Source organism: Dendrobium catenatum, unplaced genomic scaffold (genome assembly GCF_001605985.2).
Source record: "Dendrobium catenatum unplaced genomic scaffold, ASM160598v2 fragScaff_scaffold_1016, whole genome shotgun sequence".
Taxonomy (NCBI): domain Eukaryota; kingdom Viridiplantae; phylum Streptophyta; class Magnoliopsida; order Asparagales; family Orchidaceae; genus Dendrobium; species Dendrobium catenatum.
The window spans coordinates 234,613-254,615 of NW_021319478.1; the positions used below are offsets into that span (position 1 = coordinate 234,613).

Below are 20,003 nucleotides of genomic sequence, written 5' to 3' on the forward strand. Positions count from 1 at the left end.
GTAAATAGTAGTTCACTTTTACGTGCTTTTGAAGGAAGAAATGAAAATAAAAAAAAATTCAAACTTTCAAAATAAAAATAGTTATATGTTTTACATAAATTAGATGGATATTTATAAATTGAAATTATTATTTAGGAAGACCTAATAAAATTCACATTAATTTTCTATCTATATAATTTCCATTTTTTATGGTTTTTTTTTTTTTGGAAATTTTGGGGCCAAATCCCATATAACTATAAAGAGAAGGTTACAAGTAAAAGAGAATACAAGTAAAACTCCAACATAAGAACAACAAAATCTTATGAAGGACAAAATGATAAAAAACCCCAACTATACCACCCTTAACTTTTCAACAAAACAATTAAAGAGCCAAAAAGGTAGTAAGAACAAAAATCTTGAATCCAAAAATCCAAGCAGGCCAAATCCGCCAACAGCAAGCTTTAAGCAAGGTCCCAGGTTCACGTTGTCAGCTCCAGAAATCCCAAACCTGCACAAAAAGATAGCAAAACCCAGCTCCCAGGCAAGCCAGACTGGACTCGGGAAATAATAAAAGAGGTTAGATAGAGCCCTGGTTGCTCAAAGGCCGTCCAAGGGTCTATCAAGCGGGAGCTTCATCATCGTCCAGCCAGCACAATAGAGGCACATCGAAGGGACAGAGGGTCTCGGCAGTAACCAGCACAAAATCAACAAACAACACCAATGGGCCAACCATGACAGAAAAACACAACCTCATTCCAGATTCTCTTTGAATTTAACTTTGAGCTTATCATAATGCTTCCACTTAATAGCTTTTGCTCAAATAGCATGAATAATCACTGCCAACAGCTCAGCATGACTTTTCCTCAAAGCGGAAAATCTCCTGCCATTACGTTCTCTCCAAATCCAGTAAACAATCACATAGATAGTAAGATAGCAGAAATGAGAGTCAAAACTGCTAAACACCCTAACATTGCTCAAGAATTTGTAAACCTGATAAAGGTTGGGCCTCAGATAAAAATTCCCCAAAGAAGGCAAAAGGGTGGTAAAGATCCTAAAAGAAAAATCACATTCAAAATACAAATGAGAATGGCTTTCCCGGTTAGAAGCACAGAAGGAGCAAGAAGAGGAAACCGGAATTCCTCTAAAAATTAGGAGATCAGTAGTTTTAAGCTTTCTATGAATAGCCATCCAGGCATAGGACGCATATCTCAGCGCATACCCCTTATGCCAAATGAATTTAGCCCAACCAACATCATCCAGATGATAGAAAAAAAACCTTAGAGAAAATCTGAGGAGCAGGATAGACCACTCCATCCCAGTTAATGTTCTGAGGCAAAGAACCAAAAACCACCAACATGATCTTAGAAACAATATCCACAGGCAGGCCCATCGGCAAATTCCAAGAATTTAGAGTAGTAACATCAGAAAGCTTCAAATTGGAGAAACTGTAAGGACAGGAAGCCTCAGAAATGGCTTTTTTGTTACACCACGGGTCCCAAAAAAGGAAAAATCACTATTGCAATGCACAGCCAAGGTAATGGATCCCCTGATTTCAGCAGCTTTAAGACAGCACATTTTCCAAAATTTGGAAGCATAAGGGGGGGAAGGTTTCCAGGGAGAGCAAAACTTCTCCCTAAACCAAAAACCCAATAAATTGTCCGTATTATACATCCTAAAAAGGAACGAGCATGCCAAGTTGTGGTAGAGGGAATCAAAACTGGGCAAGCCAAGACCACCCTTGCATTTAGGAACAGCCACAGTATTCCAAGAAATAAGATGTAATTTCTTGTCTTTTATGTTGCCAAAAAACAGAAATTTGGCACACATTTTACTAATAGATTTGCAACAAGCTTTAGGTATAATACTTCCACGGATCTAGTAAGCAATTGTATTATAAATTGTAAACTTTAAAAACTGCACTCTACCCGCAAAAGAGAGGAATTTAACCTTCCAACCATCTAAAAGCACAGCAATTTTATCGAGCAGAGGTTGAAAATGAGAGAGTTTAAGTCTGCCAGCAGAAATAGGCAAGCCTAAATATGTGATGAACTCAACCACTTTAGTAATGCCAAGGCACCCAGCCAGAGAAGAAGCAAAGCTTGCATTGAGATTCTTGGAAAATAACATAGTGCTCTTATTGGTGTTGATAAAGAGGCCCGTAGCCTTAGAGAAATACTGCAGAGTATCATTAAGAGCAAGAGTATTACCCCTGGAGGCCTCCCCAAAAACCAAAAGATCATCAGCATACATCAGGTGGCTCAAGTTACATCTATTATTGCTAATACCTTGAAAATGGGAGACTTGATTATTTTTCAGAGAGGAGGAGAGAGCATCCATGGCAATACATAATAAGAGAGGAGATAAAGGACATCCCTGCCTCAGCCCCGAAGTAGAGTTAAAGAAGCCTTCCAACACCCCATTAACAGAGACAGAGAAATGAACATCAGAAATGCACCCCTTAATCCACTTAACAAAGGTGATAGGGAAACCTTTTTGAAGGAGTCTATGAAACAGGAAGGAGCGAGAGACTGAGTCAAAAGCTTTTTTCACATCTAATTTAGCATAGAAGGAACCCCTGTTACTTTTAAAATCCCTGAGAATCTCAGAGGCAAGGATGATGTAATCTGTAGAGCTTCTCTTAGCAACAAAACCAGATTGGCTTTTGTTAATGATTAAGGGTAAGATGGGCTTCATTCTATTAGCAATGATCTTGGCAACAATCTTGTAAAAAACATTACATAAAGAAATAGGATGATAATCAGAGATAGAGTTAGAGTGAGTACCCTTAGGAATGAGAGTGATGACAGTAGATTTGGCCCCTCTAGGCATAAGCCCAGTGGAGAAGAAATGCTTAACAGCAGAGCAGAGCTTGAATCCAAAAATAAGTCAAGTTTTCTGATAAAAAGCAAAAGAAAATCCATCCGGGCCAGGAGTAGAGGAAGCAACCCCCCCCCCCCAAACACCACCTTTTTGATTTCATCATTGGTAATTGGGGTAGTTAAAGAAGCCAAATCATGGGAAGGAATAGTATTGCCTGCAGGGATGTTGTAAGAGTTCTCAAGAGAAGGTGCCGGAGCATTGAAGAGAGATTGAAAATGATCTACAAGAGCCATAGCAATCTCAGAGTGCGTGGTAAGAAGACCAGAAGGAGAGGCAAGTTCATTAATCATGTTTCTATTATTCCTAGCTCTAATCTTGGCAAATAGAAAGCCAAGATCATCCTCCCCTTGGGAGAGCCAGTAAGCCTTAGCTCTTTGAGAGATCCAGGAAGACCAAGCAACTTGGGCAGAAGCAAGCTGCTCATTAATATTCTTAAGTCTGTAATTCAATTCCATGCTCATAGGATCCCTTTGAATATAATCTAAGCAAAGAGCTTGATGATTATTAAGTTCCAAAATGCAGTTAGACAAATAATTGGAGGAGCTCCAATTTTTTTTTCGTAACTCCTTCCTTTCCTCAATAGAATTAGAAGCATAAATAATCGTTAAATGAAAAGGGGGCAACCAACCCGTATTTATAGAACCATGAATGATCTGTGAAGAGATAAAGGTGGGATTAAAGAGTAAAGAAGAGGAATCCCATTTTACCCAGATGCGGCCAGGAGAGGAAAGACTAAAATTATGACAGCAATTCTCATTATCAAACAGCGAATGAGAAAAATTAAACCAAGCGTCAGCAAGAGCATCAGGATTAATTTTAGCTTCTAAAATACAAATCAACTTCAGATTAAACATAGAGATAAGGTCTTTGCACATCTTCACTTTGCCCGGTTTGTTAAACCCTCTAACGTTCCAAGCACCAATAGGAGGAAGGGACATGGATTATTTGTGGAGTTTCCTTCTTGGTCGATTTGGTTTTGGCTTTTTTAGGAGGGGAAGTAGCTTTAGAGGAGGAAGAGGAGGCTTTATGATTCGAAAGCTTCGAGGAAATCACAACCTCAGTTCTCGAAGAGGAAGAGAGCTCCTCTTCAAATTGTTCATCTTCAGTGGGGTCATCATCAGGAATGACAGCAGTGTCAATCGGAAGAGCTTGAAAACTGTTGGCCAAGAGGACTTGGGGAGGCATCAAGAGAGTATTGGGAAGAGAGTGGTTAGCTGAAAGAGAGTCAGCTTGGGGAAGATTTAGATTTGGCAGGATAATGTTCTTACCCGGAACCACTTCAGCGGGGAGCTGAGTGCTAGACGGCTCGGAACTTGGGAGAAGGAAAGGTTGAACAGCTAATGAAGGTATCGAGGAATTAACTTCTTTAGCTCTAGCAGCGCTATCAGCACGCGAGGTGGGTGCCTTGCTTTTACTTCTTCCTCTAGAAGGCGGCTTCTGAGGGATAGAAGGTTTAGGATCATGGTTTTTTGGGCACAAGGCAAAAGAGTGAATAAGGGATCCACAGCCTTCACACCTCGTCGGTTTCCAGTCGTAAATAACCTTCAAGGTCATATCGATACCATCAATTTCCAGAGGAATCTCATCTGCTAAAACCGAGTTTTTATCCACCTCCACACAGACTCTCGCAAAAGTGAGCCTAGTCCTTTTCGCCGTGAGAGCATCGACATAGAGGGGAATACCAATAAAACTCGCAATTTTAGAAATACCTGAAGGGGTCCAAAGGACAAGGGGAAGGTTGAGAATTTTAATCCACAGCGGGATAGCCGCAGACTCGTCTCTTTTAGGTTGAAATTTCGGATCCCACCTTTGTAAGATGAAAGGCTTACCGAGAAGGAACCAAGGGCCACCCGCAGATACCATATCATAGTCTTCCACTGCCGTGAACTTGAGGAGAAAGAAATCATCAGCCAAAGAGAGAAAAGAGAGGTCTCCTTTGAGTTTACACGCCTTCTCCATAGCCAAACGGAGTTTTTGGTAATAAGGCCTTGGACCAAGAGAATATCCCACCAGAGAGAGGTTCCAGAGGGATTTGCCTTCAGAAAGATCTTTTGAAGCAAAAGATAGTTTTTTCTCCGGCTTGGAGTAAGACATCGGCCAGTCATCCCGAGCCGCAGGAGGCGCGGCAAGGTTTGTAGCATAGGTAGAGGGGGGAGGAATGGCAGGAGTCCCAAGGAGGGGAGGAAAGTCTTGCGAGAGAGCCATCCCGGCCAAAGGCCAGGAAAGCCACAGAGAAAGGGAGCGCCGCCAAGGAAAACCAAACCCTAGTAGAGCTCAAAGACAACTTAGATCCGCTTTTTTTTTTTTAAGGTTTATAATTTAAAAGTTTTTTAAGAATTTGTTAGTCACTATGTGATATATAATTCAGTAGAAGTTTTATCTTATTTTATAAATTAGCTTTGATAATTTAGTAATTAAAGATAAAATTCAGTATGTAATTATAAATTAATCATTAAATTAGAAAATTTTCTCCAGATTTCTAATTTATGTAAAATTTTGAAATAACAATTTAAGACAATATTATTTTGAAGTGGTTATGTCATAAATAATGTTATTATTGTAATCCATATGTTAATTGAATATTGGAGTTAATAATTAGTGAGTTGTCATAGTGAATTTGTTCATTTTTAAGATAAGTGAATGATTTATGTTATTATTGTAATCCATATATTAATTGAATATTGTAGTTAATAATTAGTGAGTTGTCATGGTGAATTTGTTCATTTTAAGATAAGTGAATGATTTATGTTTGTCCTTCTATTTTGGTAGTATGTCGCGATTGATGCTATACTTTGGGGGGGGGGGGGATTAAAAATTATGGACGAGTTCACACTAAAGTATTTTGGTGGCAAAAATTAGTCATTCTTTATAGAATACAACGTATCGCTGGCACTGTTGAAACTACAAATTATGTGTATGCTATGGTTAAATTCAACAATAAACATTGTTAACCTTATGTGTCATTCTCGTGATAATGCTGGATATTATGCCACACATGTCGCCAATGATGAAGTTTGTGAGTTTATGTTGATGGAGGATAAAACTAATACTTTCATCATTTACGTGAAAGTTGAATCGAAGAAATAGCACAAGCAACAAGTGTTTCATGCTCGTCTAATCAAATGTATATTTGAGTTCGTATTATTGCTTTCATGTTGCCTTTATTTGCTACTTATTCACATCTCTGTTAACATATCCCTTCCTAAATAAAAATTGTTTATCATAGGCCCACAACAATGCATGTTGCATTTCAGGAGAGCGCAAGTGACTACTCAAGAATTATAGAAGCTGAATTTTGTGGCCGGCTAAGTTTGTGCGAACGCCTAACTTTCCTACAGCAGGAGTCTCAGTCACGACCTAGTGTTAGTCATCGTTCAACTTTGGAGACACATAACATTCATCAATTTCAACATCACCACTCCTTCGGGCCATATATGCAATGTACTTTGCAACTTGAGCCTAATATGGTAGGAGGTTGGCAAGTTGCTAAAGATGGAGTAAATACATATGAAATCATGGATGGTGGTACCAGTGATACATCGAGATCGAGTGGTAGTTTGGGAGGAGAAACCCCTGTTCTTATGGACGAATATAATAGTACAGAGGTACAAAGTCAAGAGTTCATCGAAGATTATGCTCGATAGAATCGTGATGACTTAGAGGCGATGCATGTTAGTTATGAGTTTGCTAAAGCTATCTGTATAACTCAAAAGTGGGATGGTGATAAACAGTTCGATGAGCCAGCCATGAATCTAGTCAGCTTAACATAAGTTGTAATTCCTACAAAATTGTATGAAGGCTATATTTTTCATACAAAGAAAGACTTGCATACTGTAATTAATGGTCGGTCAATTATTTAAAATGTCCAATATGTCTAATCAACCTCCAACAAGAACATGCTTACCATTACATGTGCCCACATGATAATCCACACCATCCATGCCTTGGGGGCTTACATGCCGTGTGAAGCAAGCGACTGGGTGGGCTATGAAAAATATATGTGTCGGCCACAGCACACCTGCACCCTCGTCGTAATAGCTGCTGCCCATCACAATTGTTCCTTAAAGTTCATATATACATACATCATTATAATAATTTGCTAATATTTTGACATGAATCAAGGGAGATTATTGTAAGAATGGAGTTAAAGTTCAACATCACGGTGTTGTGCACAAAGGCATGGGTCGCACGTAGAAAAGCAATATAAGCCACTTTTAGTAATTATGATAATTTCAACTGCTCTTTTTTCATTTTATGGAGGCTGTATGTTTATCCTTACAACATTCACTTGATATGTGGTTCATGCTTCAAGGGACTATCTTAGGTTTTTTGCCCATCTATTTTATGTGTGGTGACACTGCCGAGTTGTCCTTAACTTTTGCTAAACTTTTTTACTTGGAAAGTATCACAGGGCCCTCCTTGCCGCTATAAAAATAGATGAAAATGGCGGCCCCTTTCCCCTGCCTTTTGTAGTTATCAAATCAAAGAGTAATAAATAGGGGTTGGTTTCTACTCAACTTGCATGATTTGGTACATCCGATCACTAAGCGTGGGGACCTCTACATAATCTCTGATAAGCATCCAGGCATAGTGAGGAAATGCAGGGAAGTATTTTCCAATGCAATACATAGACACTATTTTCGTCACTTACGTGAGAACTGTTGCAGCTCAGGAATCAAGATTGAAATTATGATTTTTGATGATAGCAAAATATTTTTATTATGTTAATTTTATTATTTCTCCTAGCATGTACTGAATATTTTTGTTTGTTTTTTATGTATACTAATTTTTCAGAGAAATCATACTACAGACTGCTAAGACTTCAAGAAAAAATAGAATAAGATTTTATATAATAAAGTTTGTAAATCTTTTTATTTTATTTTATTGAGTCTGAAAGAATGTGATTGTAATTGGGTTAATGTACACACACACAGGGGGAGAGAGTCAAAACTTAAAATTTTAAAACTAGTAGTATTGTACAACTTCTAATCATATTGTTTGATTTGTCATAACCTTTCATTCAAAATGCTGCTAATCAAATCATATCTTGTGCTTTTGAACTATTTGTGATGTACAATGTTAAATCATACAGGTAAATTAATATAGTACAAAAATGGGTTCGTCAAAGCTCTTACAAAATAAAGCTTGATTTTCTTAATTGTTCGTACTATTTGATGTCTAGTAGTACAAACAACTAATATAGTGTGAAATTAAGTTTGTACCAGTTCATCCCAAATAAATTCATTCATTTTAACAGAGTATGAAAAAGGTTCGTACCATATCGCACTAGACAAACATATTCAATTTTGAATTGTTTGTACAGTACGATGTTAGTTTGTACATATAACTCACAGTGTACGAAATTTGGTTCGTACATGTTCTTACCATGATTTTTTTAAATGTTCGTACATATGTTCCACGATCGTACAGTACAATCTGAAGTCGGCTCACTTGTAATTTTCAGTTTTTGAATGATTTTTCTTGTGTTTTAAGTCCTAAAAACTGACAATCAAGACCTTTGATGTGAATTTTTCTTGAGAGTGTCCATTGAGTGTGAGTGTTTAGGAGAGATTACGAGAGTAAGATGTGAGAGATCTAATGAGGGGGAGTTGTACGTGAGGAATTCATAAGGTTTCCCAAAGAGAGGATCTCTTTGTGTTCTTCAAATTTATGCCCAACTCCTCTGGAAACTTTTGAGATAAGATTTTCAACATTATATCGAGTTTCTCTAACTTCACCAAGAGGGTGAAAAAGGATGTGACGATTCTTTGCCTTCACCAAGAGGGTGAACAAGGACGCGACGGTACGCTGTCATCACTTGGAGGGTGTAAAAGCACTACAGGAAAAACACTGATTTCTAGTGGAATTTCTGGCGAAAATAAATTCGTTTGAAATACCTACAAATTTTCCAAAAAAATTTTGATGGAATATTTCTGACGGATTTTCCAGTGGATTTTCGATGATTTTTTTAAAGGTATTTCTGGCAGATTTTCTATCGGCTTTTCCGGTGAATTTTTCAGCGATTTTTTTTCTTTTTGAAAATGACAAATATAAATAGTTAAAATTAATCATTTTGTTAAATTAAATTAAATATTGCTAAAATAAAGTAAATTTAAAATTTTAATAATTTATTATTAAATTAAATATAATAATTATTTTATCTTAAGAAAAAAGAATTTATATTTTAAATATAGTAATTATTTTAAATAGAATATAAATTAAATTAAACCAAATCAACTTTTATAAATTAAATTAATTTTTTAATTTTTATAGAGTTTATATTTTAAATAAAATATAAACTTAGATTTTACATATCTTAAATAAATTATATTAAATATATTATTTTTTTTAAAAGACATATTCTGTCCTTTATTATATAAATAAAAAAGAACTCAACTCTTTTATCTATTTTGCAGTGGTAGCATAGTTGTTATAGTAGGCAGAAGAGAGCTAAAGGGCATGGGTTCGAACCTCGCCATACGCAGGCGTGGCGGGCTCGGGGGAGTCACGCTACGCCAATAGCGGGTCATGGGTAAGCCTGGGCGGGTCGGCGGGCCAGCGGATTACGGAATGAGCCAGAGCTGGTGCAAGGGTGGGCCAGCGGGTTACGGGGTGAGCCATGGCAGGACACTGGGTTACAGGATGAGCCATTGGGGACCAGCAGGTTACGGTGCCCCACGGGACAGGAGGCTGGCATGGCTTTGGGTGAGTCCAACTAGGTTTTTTTTTTCGGCAGAGTTTATATCCGACGGAAATATTTCCGATGGATTTTTCGTGGAATTTCATCGGAAATATTTTTGGCGTAATATTTTGCAACGGTAATATATTTCTGATACGTGTTTTACTGTCGAATAATTTTTCATCAGAAATGATTATTTTTTACAGATTTTAGGTATTTTTTGGCCGGTATTGCACACTGGTAACACTTTTTTTCCTGTAGTGAAGATGTCGGTACTCTACCGCACCGGGTTGGTAGAAGAGAGTTTGTTAGGGCTTTTTCGCCTTGATGTGGTAAAATGAGAGTCACTTTAATTTAGTGTAATACATGGAGAAGGAGTCTACAAGGAGTGGACATAGGTAAGGTTTGGACCAAACCACAATAAATTTCGTGTTCTTCTATTAACTTCAATTTTTTTGTATTTTTATTTTTTCGTGCTTTAAAGTTTTCTATTTGAAAAATCTTTTGAGATAATCATATATTAACAACTACATATTCAAAGAATTTTAAAAATAATCAAATCATCCCCTATTGGTTAGTCTTGGGACAATTCTATAAGATCTAACAACATACACAAATTAACTTTCAAGAACTTCAAAAAGTTTTAATATGGTTGGGGATTATAGATAGTGAGGAACTTATCAATGAGATGTACTTTGTGGGAAACACAGAGGACACATAATACTTCAATCGCATGTTAAACGCTATAAAAACTACTAAGCACAAGGCATTTGACTGGTTGGTGCAAGTAATATGTCTAAATGGTCCTCTTATTCGATAAAAGGCTACCAGTATAACATAATGACCACAAATTCATCAAAATGTTTTAAAGGTGTACTTAGGTGGGCTTGTGGGATGCCAATTTAAGGTTTGCTAATGGCCCTCTACTACAACCTCGTGTCCTTATTCCTAAGCGTTCTATAGAAGCATTAAGAAGGGTAGAGCAAAGCCACTCAAACTTTTTTCATACATGATAATTCTACTACAACGATTTAAATGTGAAGCATGTTGATGTCCCAAGCCAACTATGATAAATAGTAAAGAATTTCAAGTTCTCAATATGTCATGTCGCACTCACAAAGTAGAGATAATAAGCTCTTGCATGTGCACATACAATAAGCCATAGTTATGTGATGGATCATATGTGCATGTTCTTGTAGTAGCGGGGTGCAAGGCGATGGGATAATAATACATTTGTATCTCCCTACTTCATGGTTCACTTCTATAAGGTTACATACTCTAAATTATTCCATGTTATTCCACCGAAAAGACATATAACATGACTTCAATGATGACTACAAAATAATCCCTTTACTTGCCCGTACATTCAGGAGTCGTGTTGGTTGACCTCGATCAAATTGATTATGTAATACTATGGATGAACCTTCATCATCATCACATAGGGGGTGTGATTTTTGCAAACAAGTAGGGCACAACAGGGCTACTTGTCCACTTAATCCTAGCACTTCAAGGTTTTGTACATAGAATTTTGTTTAGTGTGACTACTCAATATGTGTACTCACAATTAATTTGGTGATTTTATTTTACCTTCATGATATATATATAGCCAATAGATCAAAGCCTAGTCATTACGGCCGGCGTATAGCCCATGATATTGGTGGGGTGGAAAGTTCAACAATCCAAATGAGTGTATCATCACTAGAACCTTCACGTAGAGCTCATGATCTAGAGCTGGTATGAACTTAACTTAAAATTTGACAATTATAATATATGTGCATGAAATGCTCTTCCTAATGTTCATGTTTTTTTTTTGCGCGGGCATTTCCTTTGGTTGTTGCAACACATTTACTTATAGCTCGTGAATGGCCAGTTGAGTGCCTTGGCATGATATATATATATATATATTGAGGAATATTGGCTTAGATGCCCTATGATATCTACAATTCATTCATTTACATCATATCCTAATTATAACTTTGGTTAAGAGATGGTGTCCCTTGACGAACACCTTCCACTTCAGAATTGGTTAGATAATGATCACACTTTAGGATGTCTAGGTGATACATGGTCTTCGAGTTGATGGGCCTATTGTAGTGGGGTCAAATATTATTGGTGAAGGTTGTCATTGGGCTAGTTGACCTGATTGTTGAGACGATCTTCTTGGTACACATCCAGGATGGGAGACAGTTTATCATGCACATGGAGATGAGGATGACATGGCCACCTTTAGGATGGGTACCACTCAAGTCAAGTAGATGCTCATGCATTGATGGCTCTACTTTTTTTTTATAATGACTCATACGATGAATTAGCACTCGGACCTTTCTTGCAGCATGTACGAGCATATATTATATTTTATGATGGGATGTTTTCTTATATTAAACACATCACAGTCGCATATATCATTGCAATGATTGCCCTTGCTTATAAATGTGGTCATGTTTGATAGAATGTCTATTAGCAGTATGGTCCTAAAACATATTTATAGAGAGATGCATAATACAGCTCACCCAATATGCACGCACACCGATGGATGGGTTGCACAACTTCAAGTGTGATTTTGGGAGATGTTGCATGTTGGAATACATTTGGTACGAAATAATTGTTAACCTCATATCTAACTAATTATGCATATCTTCTATGCGGACTACTGCATACAGTCAGGGGTTGTCATGGGGAGAATGCTAGTTCTTTGTAGTTGGCCGTTGACCAAGTTGGGATCTATCAACAAGAATTTAGATATTAATTTACATAGATTACAATACTTTTGACACCACCAAGGAGGACCAGGTCTATTTTAGGAAAGATGATATAGCTTTAAATCAAGTTCAGGACGTCATATGTTCAACCTCTAAAGCTCCCTCGAGATCGACAAGCAACTACCACTGTCAATCGATTCTTCTGAACCTTGGAAGGTCATCCGGCACCCCGATCCACAATATGTAGAATGATCCACCTAGGCATTCCATTTATATGCCCTCTACCAATAATGACATGATAGGCCCGTAACCTTCCTCATAGCATTATAACCCGTACGATGCGTAGGCTAGTGAGCCAACAAATGTATACTATGACAGTCAATCCCAACAACCTCCTAAGTATTAATTGTTTCCCATGGCTATACCAAAGTGGAAGTCAATCCCAACAACCTCCTAAGTATTAATTGTTTCCCATGGCTATACCAAAGTGGATGTCATCTGTTGGGTTGTCATTTTCTCCCTTGCAACATGATATACTATTATTGGGAGGACAAACATCATAGCAGTATGCACAGGTTTAGGAGCATAAGGAGGTAGTTGAGGAGTCACAACTTCAAAGATAAAGATGAAAAACCCCAATTTGATATACCCCAAAGAGTGGTGCTTTTCCACATGTTGGTAGAAGTACAATTATTTTCTAGTTCTAGTATTTCATATGTATGAATGTACCTACACTTATATTTCAATTTAAAATAAATTTGATTTTGGAACAGCAAGACTCTTAGTTTTTTTGGATGTTTGAAAAAGATTCCATAGTTCAAGTTGGTCTCCAGTAGAGGGTGTCAATTTTTGACCCGACCCGAAAAAATCCGGGTTAGGGTCAACCCAGACCCGAAACGAGTCGAATTCAGGTTTAACAAATCAACCCGTTTTAAAAATCGGGTCAGGTTCGGGTTGACCCAGCAACCCAAAATTGACTCGAAACTCCTATTTGACATGAAAACCCGAGATTGACCCTAAAATTGAAAATTGACCCGATTTTGACACGAAATCTAGCAATTTTAGGTCAATTTTGGGTCATTTATGTCTGGTCGGGTTGACCCGGACCCGAATGGTGTCAGGTTTGGGTCTAGAAACCTGACCCATTTTTAAAAATGGGTTAGGTTGGGATTGACCCGAATAATGCTGGGTCAATTCCAGGTTCGACCCAAACCCGACTCGTTGACCCGAATTGACACCCCTAGTCTCCAGTAAGATATTAGCTTTACTAAGCATAAAAAATAAAATATAAAATACAATAGAATAAAACATATAAAAAGTACACAGCTTTATTATTTCCTAAGCAATATACACGAACATGCTGGGAGTTGTGTTTCAGTTGGACAGTACTTGGAGTTAAACTCAAACACATATTAAAGATCTTACAAAAAATTTCTTTACTTGTCTTCAGGTAATAGCTCATTCATCCAATTGTAATAGAAATCTAAAATGAACTCATCAAATATAGATGTCCAATAATGATATAAAATTGGATGTTCAATGTCAAAGTTGTTGCTGTCAACATCTGGTGAATGATCACCTTCTCTCTCACGTTGCACCTCACAATATTTCATCTAAAAAAATGAGGATTGACGAGATGACAATTTTCTTTCAAAAATATTATTTGAAGATATTTATAACATGTGACATTTAGAAAATCTCTCGTCTTATAAAGTTTTACCTTTATTACCTCAGCATGTACATTGCAAAGTGCACCATCCTTCCAATCATTTATGGATACAACACCTAAACATCTCGTTCATATTTATCTTTTACTCCAACAGACAATCACTGACCTGTGCTATACAAGCATGCATTTTTCCAGTTGCATTATCAAACATTTTTTTATTAGGAATGCATCGAATCCTTTTCATACATGACCAATACATTTTGAATATCTAAACTCAAAGCTTCATAAATATACTTGATATGTGAATGCACCCTTTAAATATCATAGGTTGTACGTATCCTATCTTCACATACAACTAAAAATTACAATATTACTTGATTGAACTTTACATCTTAACATGTCATCTGATATGATAAGTTGTTACAATAAACATTATATTAATGAATAATGAGACAAACTTAAAAGAATCTAATGCTCTGAATAAAATTTAAAAAGAGAAATTCAAAGTCCACAATAACTAAAACTACTAATAAATATTATTTGATATTATTATTTCAAAATATTAATATTTTATTTACTAATAAAATATTAAGATAGAATTATATGACATCATTAATTAAAATAATTATTCAGGTAAGTTTAAATTAACAATTGCATAATATATAATTAAATTTCTTATTACATAAGTAAAATTAATTCTCATCTAATTACATACTTAAACTAGGTATTACATAATTACAAATCGAGTAACACATAATTATATATCTAAATTTTTCATGATATAATTATTCTTATAACTAATTATCATATAATTAAAAGTTAGCCAACAAACTCAAATTAAAATTAACGTGCATTAACCTCTCACATGACAGAACCGCCTTTAATTAAAATTAAAATTATTCTTATAACTAATTATCATATAATTTTAGACCATAAATAAAGCGGTAAAATATTTTCAAATTGCTAAACTCTGTGAGAAGAAATTTTTTTTCAAAAAATAAGGATGCTCGGTAACCTCACCGGACATACGGTGGCTCCCTGCGAAGTACCAGAGAGGATAAAAGCAGCGGTACAGCCCCGCCTTTTCCTACGATTCTGTTCCCGAAAATAATGTTGGAGCTCCTAGCCTGAAGCCCTCACAATCTCTCTCCTCGGCCATTCTAATTACTACCTTTGTTTACGTTAGGTTTTGACATTTGAATGATCGGGGAGTGAGGCGGTGGCGGACGGGGGAAAGAAGTCAGGTAATAAATGGCCGATGATGGAAACTCCGAGAACGATGACGAAGAACTCGTTGAATCAATGGGTAAGTTGCAGGAGATGCAGAGCGAGTTAGAGATGGTAATTGATTCCCTGCTGGTTCTTGGCTTATTTTTTCTTTTGTTTATTTATTATATTGATTTTTATGGGATGTTGGGGGTATCATAGCCTGATGTCTTATTTCTTTGTACGAGTAAACCGCTTCTCAATAGGCTTGCTGCTCGATTTCATATAGGTTATACGGAGACTCGGATGGTTTTGTAGATGTTTTCAAGAAATGGATTCATCTCATGGAGTACCATATTTTTCTAGATTAGCTCTCCGCTCATTCTTTTTGGAATTATTGGGTCTGAAGCGGTTATTGAGGGTATCTAGGCCCTTATAGTCTTTAGGGTTTTGAGAATTGGTAGGGTAAATTATCAATTAGGAAATCAACTAGATTTTTTTCTTTATTTACGTTAAAGTATATTGCAGTATATGCCACATATTCCGGAGATCTGTTTTTGTCTGTAATTCTTTATTGGAATGCAAGATAATTTGTTAAATATTTATAGCAGATAGGTTAGTCACATGCAGCATATTATATATGGTAAGGACAAAACAGGGTGAAATTTTTTCAAGAATCCATGTTTGTATCGTGCATACGGAAGCTAGTTTTTCTTAAGAACAATGGATTGAAAAATCAAATTTGCTGAGCAAATGAGGAAATGTGAATGGTTGATTCTTTAGATTTTCCATTAAGGAGACAGATATGCGAAAGATTGAAAGAAACTATGTGAAAGCTGTTGTTCAATCTATATAGCTTGGTTACAAGATGTGAAAGCTTCGGAGAAATTTTCTATAACTGTGAGCTAGTTATTTTGATCGTTCTGATATTGCTAAAAAGTCAGGCAAAAGGAACATGGTGTGTGTGTGTATGTATATTATAAGCATAAAACCAGCCTCTCTTGCAATGCAGGTAGGAATGCCTGCATCCTTTGACCTTGCAATTGCAAAAGCATCATGCACTTGGTATACAGTTTTGCATATGTGGCTTGTGAGTTTTATTCTTATAAATTCTTATTTTATTTTAACAAGGATATTTGTTTGATATCAGTACACCAGGATATATCTTCAATCAACATTTTTTTTGGTTCAACGAGTCTAATTTTAGTTATTATTTTAAATATTAAACGACGCTTTTGTATAGCTTTGCCTTAATACGGACTTGCACTACCATAATGTCAAGCAATGTGAACAGACATTAAACAAGCCCTTCTTTGGCGGTCTTCTAAAGTTAACTATGGTCACTTAATAACTGAAAATAACTTAAACGTATCAAGGATAAGCACTGGGATTTTATTGTTTGGACTTGTGATTGCATTTGACTCTCGTTTCCACACACCCCCAATTAAAGTAATAATGTAGAGTGTAAAGTGGAATGTATCATTCTATTTTTGTATTTTTATTCTTAAGATGTTATTGGAAGTGTTGACTTCCATGTTCGTCTTATAACTAATTTGAGCATGTGTGATAAGAAGAACAATCGATTGATGCATGTGAAATAAGTGCGAAGCACCTCAGATACGATCAAACTCACCTAAATGTCGCTCATTTGCAAAGATGATAGCTCTGAAGCTTTTGAAGCACCAAATTATAAAAAGTATCTATCACGAATATTGAGACTTCCTCAAATTTGCATTAATTGCAAAGATTTCATTTTCTTTCCATCTAAAAACATTTTTTATAATTCTTCTTCACTTGCCCCCTAAGCGATCAACATTAATTTGTCTCGTACACACTCACATAAGGCGTCACTTGACAAAAAATCCTTATTCACTCTAATCAAGGCGGATCATCATTTTCCAACTAGTGGTGTGTTGGAAAAATTTTCTCATCCTCAACGGATTGAGACATTTTGTGATCGAGCACGACATGTAAAATATTATATTATCCCGAATGATAAAAATATCATCTTGCTATGGATTCAATAACAAAACTCACAATTTTAATTTTAACAGAGATTTTCCACATTAAATATTTGGTTGAATATGATTTATTTTATTATGGGATACATATGTTCATAGGGGTAAGCTTCTATGGTTAATTACATTTCAAACATTTGTTGCTTGAAAATACTTTTGATTAAACTAGTTATTTCTTCTTGAGAGTTATCAAAATATTGACTAATTTTTTTATTTTGAAATTTATGAAATTATGTTCAAAGATTTGATTTTTTGGAACTTCAAGGGTAATGGGATCAGCTTTAAATCAGATTAAAATTACTAGTTAGATAAAAAGTGCTATTCTCTCCAACAAAGTTACAAAAAATATGTTGGAGAAAATTTATTATCCTCAATAGATTGAGACATTTTGTGATCAAGCACTGCATAGAAAATAATATATTTCGAATGACAAATATCATCATGTTATGGATATAATAATAAAATTGATAATTTTAAATTTAATAGAGATTTTCCCCTATTAATTATTTGGTTGAATAATGTTTATTTTATTATGGGGTACAGATACCTCATAGGGACAATGCCTATGGTTAATTAAATCTCAAACATTTATTGCTCGAGAATATTTTTGATTAAACTAGTGATTTCTTCTTAAGAGTTATCAAAATATTGGCTATTATTTTTTATTTTAAAATTTATAATATTCTTGTTCAAACGTTTAGTCTTTAGGAATTTCAAGGGTGATGAGATCAATTTTAAATCAGATTTTAAGAATGAGAGCTGAAGAGAGGAAGATGTAAGTGCACTTGATTCTGAGAAATTCAGAGGTGCTCAAATTATCTTATGTTGAGATTTATATTTTACATTTTTGTTCAAGTTGATTAATTTGATTTAGAATGTTATGTCTTATATTTCAACAACATATGTTGAAGGAAATGCTCAGAATGTGAGGGTTTATAAAGTGATTGTAATTCAACAACTTCAGAATTAGAGCTAATGTGAGGAGTATTGAGGGGTAGTGCCTTGAACTTAAGTGTAATGAATTGCAAGGGACATACAAACCTACACATGTCCAGAATATCCCCAAGCAAAAACAAGTGTTATAAAATTTAATTGTGTCGTAAGAGCCTATCGTACAACACATGTCCAGGCCACACCCAAGCTAAAACAAGCGAACAAACTTAAGAAAAAGTAGGTATTTTTAATGTACACTCAGTAAACAATCAAATTTGTGTGTATATATAAAATCAACTAGAAACAACAACAACAACAACAACATCAAGCCTTTATCCCACTACGTGGGGTCGGCTACATGAATCCTTTTTCTCCATTGTGTCCTATTAAAAGTCAAATTCTCGTTTAAATCTAATAAAGAAAGGTCATCCTAATCTTCTCTTATACTGGAGCTACTCCAACCTTTTCATGTATATGCTCATTTCGTATCCTATCTCTAAGGGTAAAGCTACTCATCCACCTGAGCATTCTCATCTCTGCCACACTTAACTTAGTATTATGCTTCTCTTTTAAAGGCCAACATTCGGCACCATAAAGCATTGCAGGCCTCACTACCATCTTATAGAATTTTCCCTTAAGTTTGAGTGGTACATTTCTATCACATAACAAGCCCGATGCATTCCTCCACTTCAACCATCCAACTTGAATTCTGCTGATAATATCCCCATCTATTTCACCATCACTCTGAACAATAGAAGGGCTAATTTTAAAAACGAGCGTGTTTAAAATCTAATTAAGTAAATGAAGCATGATTATTAAAAATTTTAAAAAGGAGTCAATTTGCCAAATTATTTGGCGCAATCCTAAACACGCCAAATGGTTTGGTGAGTTCAGCATGTGCTAAATCATGTGTTACGATCAAGTCGTATATATTACTACCAATTGGGCTGCGTTGGTAAGAGCCGCTATCCTCAATGGTTAGTCGTATGTGCGATCTAATATGCCCTTTCATTGGCCCGTTTGCGAGGAGCGCAGAGGTCTGCGATCGTCTCTATCCCTCGGGGTGGTACAGTTGTATACCCTCTGCACTCTGCAACTGAGCGGTGTCCTTTCGGAGGTCTACAAACTAATTTAATCAAAAAATTTAATTGAATTAGCTCTAGGAGCATTCACCCTACATAAGCCTAGGGCCAATCAGAAAACTCTTTAGACGTCGGCCCTACTTCCAAAAATTGATCTATCTACCCATCTTCCATAAAGAGTGGACAACATGGAGTTTACGCGTTTAGGTGGTTAGCTGGTTTTCCTTTTTAGGAAGGATATAAGCGCAGGTGTATTAGTTATGACATGGGTGTTAGTGTTGGGTGTAGAACACTAAACCCACATTATATTTAGGGTTTAAGGCTACTACATTCGGTGTCGCGTAGTATGTCTCATCAGCGGGTAAATTCCCTATTCTTCTGGGACTATAAATTCTGCTTATCCACGTCATGTGGATGCATCACCTCCATCCTTTCCCTCTATATGCTTCGAGTGCATAATTGTTTTTCTCTGACATCTTCTCTCTGTCTTAGTACCTTCGGATATTGTTATGAGCCGTGTTTGTTGACTAAGCCCACTTGAAACCTTTCTTCCCCCTTTGAGTAGTATTTCTTAGTCTCCCACTTTGTGTCAATCCCTTTTTTTAAGAATAATATCGGATCCTTAATCGAGAGTATTCTCAGGCTCCGGCCTGAAACAAAACTCCACCATCAAATAAATCCAACTTGAGCTGATGTATCGGGTAGGGGAAACCCGTTGTTTCGATTAGGTTGTATATATTACTACCCATCGGGGTGCGTGATCGAGAGCCGCTATCCTCAATGGTTAATCATATGTGTGATGTAATCTGAGACCCTTCCATTGGCCCGTTTGTAAAGAGCTTGGAGGCCTGTGATTGT

The 20,003-nt window shown here is 36.2% G+C and overlaps 1 protein-coding gene across 10 annotated transcripts in view; it reads left to right on the forward strand.

Annotated features, from left to right (window-relative positions):
• Positions 1–14,982: 14,982 nt before the first annotated feature.
• Positions 14,983–20,003, forward strand: part of LOC110114323 (NAP1-related protein 1) — a 33,043-nt gene continuing 28,022 nt past the window's right edge. For 6 of the 10 annotated variants that reach the window (XM_020847171.2, XM_020847174.2, XM_020847170.2 and 3 more), the window contains exon 1: positions 14,984–15,247. In XM_020847171.2, coding sequence (XP_020702830.1) covers positions 15,158–15,247 — 90 coding nt within the window. In that variant the 5' untranslated portion in view covers positions 14,984–15,157. Of the gene's footprint in view, positions 15,248–20,003 lie in introns of all 10 variants that reach the window. The other 4 variants (XM_028697837.1, XM_028697836.1, XM_020847175.2 and 1 more) reach the window with 4 other exon arrangements.